This window comes from Homalodisca vitripennis, chromosome 4, assembly GCF_021130785.1.
Source record: "Homalodisca vitripennis isolate AUS2020 chromosome 4, UT_GWSS_2.1, whole genome shotgun sequence".
Taxonomy (NCBI): Eukaryota; Metazoa; Arthropoda; class Insecta; order Hemiptera; family Cicadellidae; genus Homalodisca; species Homalodisca vitripennis.
In genome coordinates this window covers 60742809-60755151 of record NC_060210.1, presented here as the reverse complement: position 1 = coordinate 60755151, position 12343 = coordinate 60742809, and the positions used below count along the sequence as shown (strand labels likewise).

The 12343-nt window shown below is 36.0% G+C and overlaps 1 protein-coding gene across 1 annotated transcript; it reads left to right on the top strand.

The window, feature by feature from the left end:
* Window positions 1-402: 402 nt before the first annotated feature.
* On the top strand, window positions 403-1239 carry LOC124361042. Its single transcript, XM_046815079.1, has one exon. It carries the CDS (start codon window positions 403-405, stop codon window positions 1237-1239), a length of 837 nt encoding a protein of 278 aa, XP_046671035.1.
* The last annotated feature ends 11104 nt before the right edge of the window (window positions 1240-12343 follow it).

Below are 12343 nucleotides of genomic sequence, written 5' to 3'. Positions count from 1 at the left end.
CATATTCATGCGTCAGAGCTCGAAGGGAACGGACGGTCTACCTCTTATCAGTTCCTTACCTGAAGTAACCTAATGAAACACAGAGCGGTATGTTTTAACAAGCGTGTGTATTGGTTAACTTTTGTTAATGTGACTTGTTGTCTGAGTTACTACTGTTTTTTGTGGTGTTGTAAAAAGTGTAAGTGCTTTGTTTTTCGAATAATAGTTATCATGTCGGATAAATGTGGAGTTTGCGTTAAAAAAGTTGTGGCAAATAGTCTGAAAGTACAATGCGTTGATTGCAAAAGCAGATTTCATGGAGCTTGTGCAGGGATGTCAAAGGATGATATTGATTTTATTCAGAAGGAAAATCAAATCTGGAGATGTACACAATGCAGTAGGCTTCGTAGAACAAGTATGCAAATGGAATCCGAGCTGGAGAAGAGTTCACTAGACATATGTGACGTCATGAAGCTACTACTCGAGATGAGACAAGAAAACAAAGATCAAACTAAAAACCTTGAACTTGAACTTGGAAAATCAATTGAACTCTGCCATCAAACTATCTCTGACTTAAGGAAAACTGTGGATTCACAGTCTGAGGCTTTGAACAAGTATAAAGACTTGTATGAACAACTTTTGTCCGAACATAAAAGGCTGCAAATTAAATTTGTTGAGCTGGAAACCCGTCAAGACGAAGCTGAGCAATACTCTAGACTTAATACAATAGAAATCAATGGGATTCCTGAGAATGAAAATGAAAATGTTTTCAGTCTAGTTCAACAAGTCGGAAACAGTCTAAACATACAAGTAAAGGAAGAGATGGTGGATGTCTGCGACAGACTTGGAGGAAAATGTGGCGAAAGACCCCGAGGCATCGTAGCGAAGTTTACAAGAAGAACAGCCAAGGAAGAGTTTCTACAAAAAAGGAGAGTCAAGAGAAATCTGAATACGTCTGACATTGGTTTCCCAAGCCCAGCAAGTGTCATCTATGTAAATGTGAGCCTTACTCCTATAAGACGGCGGATATTCAACGAAGTACGATCGATCAAGAAAGAAAAAGGATTCACGTTCGTCTGGATACGAAACGGCAAGATCATGGTGCGACCATCAGAAGGTGACAAGGTGTCAGCAGTGAGCAACTGGAACGACGTGGAGAAGCTGAGGAAGCTGCCGGCAACAACAGGCTCGCCTCAAGCTCCAGGTAACGAACTCCTCACAGACAACAGTACAAACAGTTCATCATGTTCACCTAAATGAATAGTTTAAAAGAAACAAGTTTCAAAAATAGTTTGTTTACTACTATTGATAGTTCAGATTTAATAATAGTACATAAAAACATCCGTAGTTTAAGGTCTAATTTTGACGATTTTTTTGTGTTTCTTGAAAGTTTGAAAAGAAAGCCTGACATTATTATACTAACAGAAATTTGGATAAGTGACAGTGAGGTGGGTCAGTACAATTTGCCTACTTTCTTGTTAAATGTTCAATGTAATAATAAGTACCGTGCGGGGGGCGTGGCGGTGTTTGTATCCGACCGATTGAATTGTGTACGTCAGGTTAAAACAACAATGGCGACGGCAGATGTCGTACACCTTCATTTCAAACTTGAACGGGGCATAGCTGTTGATCTTTTAGCAGTTTACAGAATACAGGCGTTCTCAATCAATATGTTTAATGACGAATTTCAAAACACACTAAGCGGTATAAAATCTGCAAATTTTATAGTGAAAGGGGATTTAAATATTAATTTGTTGGATACATCTATTAGAAGTGTAGAGGACTATTTAATTTTAATGGCCAGTCATGGACTCAGCTCACTCGTCAATGAACCCACAAGGGTAAATAATCATTCAGAAACCTTTATAGACCATGTTTTTTGTAGAAGTAAGTTTGATAGTTCTGTTAAGTACACAGCAGAAGTCTTGAAGATAAATACAACCGATCATTGGATGACAGTTTTGGTATTAAATATTAAAAATACTTGTATATCACGTAAAACGAAAAACTGTTTTGAACATGTTTCAGTAAATTTAAATACACTTAAATTACTTGTAAGCCAAGAAAACTGGTTGGACATATACAACTGTACTTCAATATCCGATGCATTTGAAATGTTCCTGATTAAAATTCAAAGTTATGTTTCAGTCTCTACGAATTGTGTAAACGTTAGTAATAATTTTTAAAACCCTGGTTCAATGCAAGTATTATAAAAGCCGTTAAGGAAAAAAATAATTTGTACAAAAAAGTTGTCAAGCAGCCTAATGATGTGAATTTAAGAAATAGGCACAGGATTATTAACAACAGTTTAAAAAACCAAATAAAGCGCACTAAACAATTGTATTATTCAAATGTTATAGAGTCAAGCAAAACCAATACAAAAAAACAGTGGAAAACTGTAAAGGAATTAGTAGGGGATAAAGTTAAAAACTCAGGTGTAATTCTGGTGAAAAACCACAATGATATTATAACTTCAAACCCGAAAGAGGTGTCCAACATTTTGAATAATTTCTTTTGTTCAATTGCAGTAGACCTGAGACAAACAATAGAAGCAGAAAACACTAATCCCACTCGTATGAATAGTTGTCACCAAAATATCTTCCATACTGTGGCAATAAAAGACTCGATGTTTTTGTATCCGACTAATAACAAAGAAATAAGCAATATAATAAAATCTTTAAAAAATAACAAAGCTCCTGGTTTTGATAATATTACACCTGTTATCATTAAAGAAATATCCGAATCAATTACAGACGTGCTAGTTTATTTGATAAATCTTAGCTTGTCGACAGGAGAGTTCCCAAAAATTTTAAAACATGCGGTAGTCACTCCACTTTTCAACAAAAATGACAGATCAAATCCTGGCAACTATCGACCTATTGCGTTACTTTGAATATTTTCTAAAATACTCGAAAGAATTGTTAAGGTGAGGCTAGTGAATTTTCTTACAAAACATAGTTTTTATAGTAAAAAACAGTATGGGTTCCAAAGTAAGTTAAATACAAGTGCAGCCTTATTGGGCTTCATGTCTCAGGTCTACACAGGCATGAATGAAGGAAAAGTATGCGCTGGACTATTTGTCGACGTCATGAAGGCGTTCGATACAGTGGATCATCGAGTACTTTTAAATAGAATGCATGACGCAGGCATCAGGGGAATTGCTTTGCAATGGTTTTGTTCTTATTTGACAGATAGAACCTAAGTAACTAGAGCTAATAAAACTTTTTGTGAAGTAGGTAAACTAGGTATAGTGATACCCCAAGGATCAGTTTTGTCTGGCCCTCTTTTTCTAATTTATATTAATAATTTGTGCAATGGTAATTTCAAGGGCAAGATTGTAGCATTTGCGGATGATACTGCTTTATTTTATAAAGCAGACTCACTAGCGCAAGTACAACTGAGTATGCAACATGACATAAATGCTTTAAGATGGTGGTTTTCTAATAACTTCATGGTAATGAGCCCTAAAACCAAATACTTATTATTTAACTTATGTAGAAAAGTATCCTTTATTTCACCTGTTAAATACCATGTTTTGAGTTGTCATTCTAATAATAATATAGTGTGTAATTGTTCAAACTTAGAACAGGTTGATAGTATTAAATATCTTGGATTACTGGTAGATTCAAGTTGAATTGGAAATCTCATGTAGCTGAAGTTAAGTCTAAACTAGTGAAGTATGTTAGACTTTTTTATTCTCTTAGAACGGTATGCTATACAGGATTGCTTAAACAAGTTTATTTTGCCTTTATAAATTCTAAAATTGAATACGGTTTAGAAATTTGGGGAGGAACTTATATTACAACCCTCAAACCAATTATTACTCTGCAAAGACATTTCATAAGAATAATAAAATTTAAGAATAAAATGGAGAGTTCAGCTCCAATTTTTAGAGATGTAAATGTGTTACCGATAAAAAATCTGTATATCTATAAAGTATTAAAATCATTTTATAATCAAAGCAGCAGTTTTAACAATGCAAATTCACATTATAGTCAGAGAAGAATAAACGTACAAGTTCCGAGACCCCATCTAACTTTGTTTAAAAAATTCTATCTTTTTTTAGGACCAACTTTTTTAATTATTTACCAGAATATTTAAGAAAATGTAAACTCAAAAATAAGTTTGTAAAAATGCTTCGGCATTTTTTGTTATTAGAAGAAGATGTAGACAGGTTTTGATCATTACACTTTTAAATTGTAACCTTATATTATAATTTACCTGAAAATCTGATCAACATTTCACGTATATTCCGTTTTATGTTACTTTTTTTTAGAAGTTAACCTAGTTATAGTTGTTTTAGAGTTTATCATTACGAGGATCTGGTAGGGCAGTCCTTTTTTCGAGTTGCTGTTTCATTCTGTGTACTAGTGTAATTCCCGAACAGGTATTTTGTTACCTCGGGCTTTATTGTTGAGTTTAGTTTAAGATCTACTGTATGTAAAATGTACAACTGACAACAATAAAGAAATTTTCATTCATTCATTCATATTTACAGCATAAAATAAGAATTAAACAGAAAAGACAAATTAAGAGTAAATGATGTCTAATAAGAGCCTATTACCCATACGAGGAAGGAATGATTGAAAGAAAGAATTAAAATTTTTACTGAAATGAGTTACAGAAGAAAAGCATGCCCACTTACTTTGTCTGAGTCGTCTTAAAAAAGATTTGCGGTTATTGAGGGCCTAATGATCAAACAGATTTATTTACCAAGATTTTGTAGGGTGTTGTATTAACTAGGGGTGTACTTTAAAATATTAGTTATTAGTTTTTCAAGGTAAATACGAATACATCAGTATGTGGAATATGTATTTGAGTAAATGTAAACAATTTGTTGTAAAATAAGTAGTAACGCCAACAAAGAGATTTTCCGATAAGACGCTCAACACTATAGAATGCTGAGATCAGTTCTCTGAACACGTCTGATGCGAGCGCAGATGCTAGCGTCTCGCTGCCGAAGAAAATGCCGCATGAGAAAAACGCATGGTAGTTCTAGAATAAAGAGACGTATTACGAATTCGAATGAGGTTTGGAATTCACTGAGCCAGATTTACCATGTAGGGCAATATACAATAGGCTACATTAAATAACTCTTTTATATCTGATTTATTAATTTCTTAGTATTTTGTTGGCTTGTAAAAGATTTTAAAATGAAACATGTACGATTAAGTAAACATGCGAAAAAGGAGGATTGGCTTGTACCTTATTAATTATTAAAAGCATGCATCACACTGAACAATTGGAAGCGTGTCATACCAAGAGCCAAGTCACATGCCTCACTGAGGAAACATGAACATTTTCAAGTCTATAGCTACACGAGTGACTATGAAACATGTTAAAATGATATCTAATTACACTCATTGCGTTTAAAAATTTACAATTTACGTCAACTACCTCTATTTTACTTATAAAGAATTGAAGCTAAATGTAGCATTTTAACTCTTTTGGTCAGGATTTTTGAGATATCGTGTGGAAAACTAGGTAGATAGGCAGACAAAAAAAAAATATATAGACAGACAGACAGAAATGGATTTTGTCCATTCTTTCAAATAATGTTCAGCTACAAACAGAACACACTGTTTATTAGCAGAGCAATATTTTTTTATATTTCTGTAACGAAAATTTTAGTTTTCAAATTGAAAATAGTAACAGTTTAAAAAGTAACAATAATAATAATAATAATAATAATAATATTCTTTATTGCATCAACAATCAACAATTTCACAATTGCATTGCATGCGTCAACATTTGAGGTATTAAACACACAATACTTAAATGTGAGAGTCAATAAACAAGGCAGTTAACAAGTATTTGGAATTTCATGGTAACTGGACATCAGGACTGGGAAATTGTTTGTTGATAATTTCAAGGATTTTCATCCCAGCGGCCCATCATGAACTCTTCGACGGAGTAAAATGCCTTTAACACCAAGAGGCGTTTTAGTCGAGATTTGAATGTTTTGGGATCGTCGAGATGTTTAATTTCCTCAGGGAGCCTGTTGATGATTGTGATACCAACCTGGGATGGCAAATGTCGGCATGCTGTTGTCCTGTGTTGCTCGGTTCGAAAGTTGTCCCTGCCTCTTGTTTCATAGTGATGGACGTCCCTGCCCTGCACCAACTGGCATTTTAGTCGACAATACAGGGCGACCTCGAGAATATAGAGACAGGGTAAAGTCAGCAATCCAAGCTCCCTGAAGGATTCTTTACACGACTCTCTAGGATTCAGTTTTGAAAGAATTCTGATGGCTTTCTTTTGTGTTCTAAATACTCTTTCGAATTTGTATTTAGAACAACTTCCCCACAGCCTAAGGCCGTAAGGTAAATGTGGATGTATGAGACCAAAATAACCCGTTTTCAATACATCCATGGAACAAAATTTTGAAAGGCTGCGTAAAACATAAATGCCTGAAGCAACCTTTGAGCAGACTCTATCAATGTGATCATCCCATGTCAGTCCTCGATCAAGGTACATTCCAAGGAATTTTATGGATTCTGCTTCTTCCAAGAGTACGTCATCCACCATCACTGCGGGTCGTTGCCAATGCTCTTGTTGCCGAAGGCAAAAATTCATCACATTTGATTTCGAACTGTTTGTTTTCAAATTGAGTTTTGAGAAATGTTCAATGCATGAATTCACCTCAATGAATGATTTCACCTCGAGATCTTGTTTTGATTTTGATCTGATGCAGAGAGTCGTGTCGTCAGCATACTGAACCACTTTTCCATTCTGGATTGAAGAATTCAGTCTGTTGACGTATAATATGAAAAGGACTGGCCCTAATATTGATCCCTGAGGGACACCATAGGGCATTTTTACTTTGTCTGACAGAGCATTCGCAATCTGCACGCACTGCTCTCTGTCCGCGAGGTAAGACGAGAGCCAACGGTGCGGCAGACCCCGAATACCACTTGTGAATGCAAACTAGGAGAACCTGATACCACGTGTCGCGTAACAGGCTTCGCTTTGTTTCTTTGCAAGTTTCAAGTCTTATTCCGTTCTAGAGGCCATCATACAATACATTTTAGTTTCTGTAGGAATTAAGTTTCATGAAAAAAGTTAAAATCGACAGATGAAGCCTTTCTCGAGGAATATTTCCCGTCATTCATTCATATTTATGTTCTTTGAGACGGGTTTCTTAGCAGTGTTTGAATAATAAACGTTTACGTATGTACCAAAAGACGATGTATTTATTGTAGTACTTAGGCCGCAAGTCTTCATATATTAAGTATTAAAATCTAACTGAACTCAGTTTGTTTAAAATTTGATTTATTCTCCTATTTTCCAATTAAAAATAATATTAGGACTAGAAAGAGTGATAGTTTCAACTATGAGGTAGAAGTATAAGGGTGGTAATGCAAATGCATATAAAAGTGTAAAAAAAAGTAACATGAGACCAGAAACCACTCAAAGGATCTCTAAGCGGATGTGTGTTGTCGTTATATCCACTCAGTTGGATATTATTGCTCATGCGAAAAAAGAAACATTGTTCTCAGTTCGTTCTTCGAAGAATATTTAATGTATGTTCTGAAGGTTTTCATTTATTCCCTTCGTTTTACAGTATTTTGGCGACTTAATAACGGTATACGCGAATGTAACGTCCATATATGAACCGGTTAGGTCATTAATTTGCACCTATTTAGTAAGTGAGTTTTTATGTGATCAATATTTAATAAACAATACTGGTGCAAACTTCTGTACAGTCTCTCATTGTGTGAAACGTTATGGGTCATTGTTATTTTACAGTTATGATATATTTCATTGGCTAAGCTTTGACAAAGTTTATCACTCGAGGAGTTGAAAAAGATTCGTTTATGTCTGTCTGTCCGCACGATATCTAAAATAAAAGACACCTGTAGATCCCCTTACCATCCCTCTTCCACGACCCCTCAGCTAAAGGAAGAGCACTTCCCCCTTCCCCGACAGCTATTACGGATGGTTGGCTGAGTGTCATTGCGACGGATGCGCTACGTGGTAGCAATAAGTGAGTAGGCAAAAGTTGTCTCCGTGACGGCCGGTATCCGGACCCAGACTATCGCTCTGACCGCTGGACTACGGAGACAAGTTGTGTGTGGCGGTGCGATATGATCTTATATGGAGAAAAAAAGTTTTAGCCCAAAACGCTAACACGTAGATGTGTATGGAATCTTATCTTATGGCTATATATACAGGATTTTTACAAAAGGGTGTAAAAAAACTTCTGTGGGTGATAGTATTTATCATTTTGAACAAAGCATATCCTGTAAATATGTCAAGAAATGTGTCGTTTAGCCGCTAACCGCTATTTTTTATTTTTAGAAACAAAATTAATATCTAGAACTAATCAAGCTAAAGTAACCAAATTTGGTACATAGGTTTGAATAGGCGAGTATAAAATAAAAATAAATAATTGTGGTTTTTTTATTATTAAAAATGGCGTTTATTGAAAATGTTATAAAAAACTATAATAGTTATATACACTTACACAAGCTGGGTGCAGTAAATATTTTGTCTTTTTGATAGGCCTTAGCTGTTTTCCATAGGTTACGACAGTATAGAAAGATACTAATTATTTAAATTTTTAAACTAAATCCAACGGTACTTTTTCCAACGAAATCCGTCAACGCATAAGCAAGCACGACCACTGCACAAGCCGGGAGCGCTAAAATTGTCACAGTTGAGAGGTATCAGTTGTAGTTCGTCTCTTCAGACACAGATAGGTAGCAAATTTTATCTGTCACTATGTTACAGCGTACTCAATTGAAGATTTTACAGTGGAATGTTGCGTTTCGTAATTTCTTCGAGTACCATACCAGCCAGTGTCTAAGACTAAACTCGACTATTGTGGTTATTGAAAGACGAAAAAAAACCAGTTAAATTATAAGAGATGATACTTTATACTAACACTACAGAATTGTGTGAACAGGTATTGAGTCTATTGTCAAAGTAGAAGTAAGTTCAGAACGAAAAGGTGATAAAAAATAAATTTACATCAGTAGTATATTCACTTTGGTTGTTGTCCTAGTATTCCCTCCACCCGTTCCATTCGTCTACACCATCCAACTTCCAATTGAATTCGCCTTCATCTTCTTCGATGTCTTCCCATGTAGAGTACACATTCCAAGAGGTTGTTGCCAATGACTTTAAAAAGAGATCTGGCGGTGGAGTCAACAATAGGTTAATGACACATTAGTACAAAGAATACGCAGCAATTGTAACGGACATCATCCTAAAATGATCCGAACATAGTACTGTACATAGTAGATACAAGCATAGAGATGCAAGCGGTAGAACGCCACAGCCGCTGCATTAGCATTAGTGGTCAACAAATGTTGTAACGCACATTTTTCACTGTTTTATTCGAGGTTTCAGAGCCGGGTTACGAGGGGGTTGGTCTAAAAGTGTTAGAAAAAGTGTAGTTTGTTTCTACAGTGGTAGAAACAAACTTTTCCCTCGCTCGTCCATGTTCAGGTGTGACCATGTAAGGTGTAGCGAATCTCGCATGTAGATGGGTGAAACCCTCACTAGGCGGGCACCTCGAGTGTTCACCACTCTGTTTAAGTGGTCAGCAATCCGTGAATACAATCCGTGTAGACATTATGAGGTGTATAAGATGTGTGCAATAAGGTTAATTATGGCAGCTAATCTGTTCTCTTTCTGCAGGATCTGCATGATGTAAATGATCCTACTACCACTGGTCGACTATAGGGAATATACAGTTTTATATCCTGTCTTTATCGTTGCTCAAGTGAATACCTTTGTTCTAAGAACAAGGTAGCTGGGAACTCGTATGCCCATCATAGCATACAGCGTTGATTGGAGCTCGTTCTCTTTCGTATTGTTGACATTCGTCAAAAATATCAGAGAGATAACAAAGTCATGAACCAGCGTCTTTTGGAGCATGCTACGGTCTACAGTGGTGGATGGGCTGTGGAACTTGGGGTATAAATATTAAAGATTACATTGAAATTCATTATTACGTAATGGACAAGCGTTAAGCAATAGGAAAAGAGCTTCACAGATCGGCTCGTTGCAATTACGAGTCAGCTATAGGTAATCTGAACTCAAGAAGTTAGGGTGACAGTACTCATTGGGTTTGTACAGACAACGCGGGTATAATGTAAGGTATTTTTACAGTTTCGATAATCTTCGCCCTTCTTGGGAGCTCATGTACTATTTTGGACCAACCGCTGATATTCAGTCTAATTATCAAAGCTGTCATACATTAGATTCAGTTCTGCATCTGTATTTAGACATCTGTGCTTACAGTTTTTCAGTGGAAGCAATATTTTAGCTGAGAGGAAAAAGTTTAAGAATAACTTGTGACATTTCCTCCATACGATACCGGTGACGGTGATCACGTGTTTGGATTGATAGATCTAAGTCCTTTCCATTTAAAAAAAGAATATGAACGATATATATATTATTAAGGATACCGTGACGATGTGATCATTTTAAGAAGAGATCTTACGAAGTAGAAGATGTTGTGAATTACATAGGAATATTACAATGGAAAGAATAGATTAACGCTGTCCGTAGACGAGTGAACTCAGTTAACCAACTGTCTGTCCTGCGTCACACATCAAACCAACAAGTCGTTTTAAACGTAGGCTCTATTGAGATCCTACTTCACTGATGTGTTAACTTTGATGCAGTACGGAACTACGGTCGAGGGATGCGTTGAACCGCCTGAGGGTTTAGAACGTTCTTTTGTGACAGACGTTTTGATGATGCCCAGTCTTACTTTCTTAATTTGTTGGCCAAATTCCAGCGTCGATGAATGCGGCAATAGTTGAATTTCAAGCTTTTAGAGGTAAAACAGTTTATAATCAAATAGTTTGTCATAATGTCTAACTCATTCCAGTGTGAAATTACTTTTTGAACCTCCATTTCCTAAGGAAAGAATAAACAAAAAAAGGGCACAACAACTCTGTAGTTAAAAATGAACTATCCCAAGATCTTAAGAGAAGAAAGGTGATCTCCCTTACAGCGGACGTGTCATTCACTATCTGTGCAAGCCGTATACCATAATTTGTACACGTTGGCACGAAAAAGCGGAATTTTTATGACAGTTTCATTGTAATGTTTGCGAGCTAGATAACCTGGCATGTGACGACAGTAGTACATTATGAAGCTGTAAAAGAACGTATCACACACAACACAGTGATTGTGATGAAAATTTAAGGTGTACAGTAAATGTAGTTTTGAAATCCTGAATGAACAGGCTCACCAGTCCACTAACTAGTTATTCTGTTAGCGGTCAGTGTTGAGATTACATCGTGACAGCAGGGAGAGTATTGCTACTACTACCGTCGAGGTTTGGTACCTCGTTTCACTAGAGCCAATAGCGTCTATCGATATGCTCACTGATGACATTTTGAAATGTATTCGGTTTTTAAATTGGAAGCTTTTATCAGCAAATTATACTTTTTCATTTGAAATTTTGAGAGAAAATATTTTGGCATAAGTAATGTGGACCACGATTTTGAAACGTACTCGCCTTCCTGATTATTTTTGCATGAAATGGTGCCAAACCTGCAGTCACCACTCATGTACGTGCGATCCTTCATCAGAAAGACGGATGGCTGGCTGACCGCTAGCTTCCGAAACAAGTAGTTTTGTCCTGGGTGGGACTTAAGACACACGGACCAGGCAAGATGTCATCCGAAAGGGTTTCGGCCTGGGTCCTCCGTGGCCAGTAGGGGGTTTAGTGTGTAGTCCGCAAGGGAGTCCCACACCCCGTGCGCAAATGCATTCCCCCTACGTAAAAAAATGGTATTAACATTATTTACAAAAACAATACACTGTTATGGTATAGTATTCAAAACTAAAACATGTATATACGTAATATCTTAATACCCTTATGAAATCATATAAAGATAAATTGATATTTGTTGGTAAAATTGAGCCAGTGCATGCAATTATATTTAGGATTATGATATTGTCAATGAAGTCTCATGACGGTTTAATATTATTTTCAGCTTTATAAATAGAGCTTAACAACTTTAAATGTTGTTAGGGTGTATGTAAAACTAATGAACACGTATATTGTAGACTACTACGCTCCCAGAGGGACGGCCTGGAATGAATCAAACGAAAATTTTAATGGAATACAGGTCGAGTAGCATATAAAATGAAAGGTATTTATTATTTGAAAACAATGCCACAATCCCAGCTCAAAGAGACTCTTAATTTCGGCTTAATGAAGTTTCATTACATTGTTCGTTACTTCTTTTGTTATATTATGACAAAGTACAATGATAACGGAAAAAGTTTTAAAATACCATATAACATTTTTTATCAGTAAATTTATGTTTATCTTTAATTTTCAGACGCCGGATATCACTCGAAGTCAATCGAGCTAATGTTATTGTATGTGTGG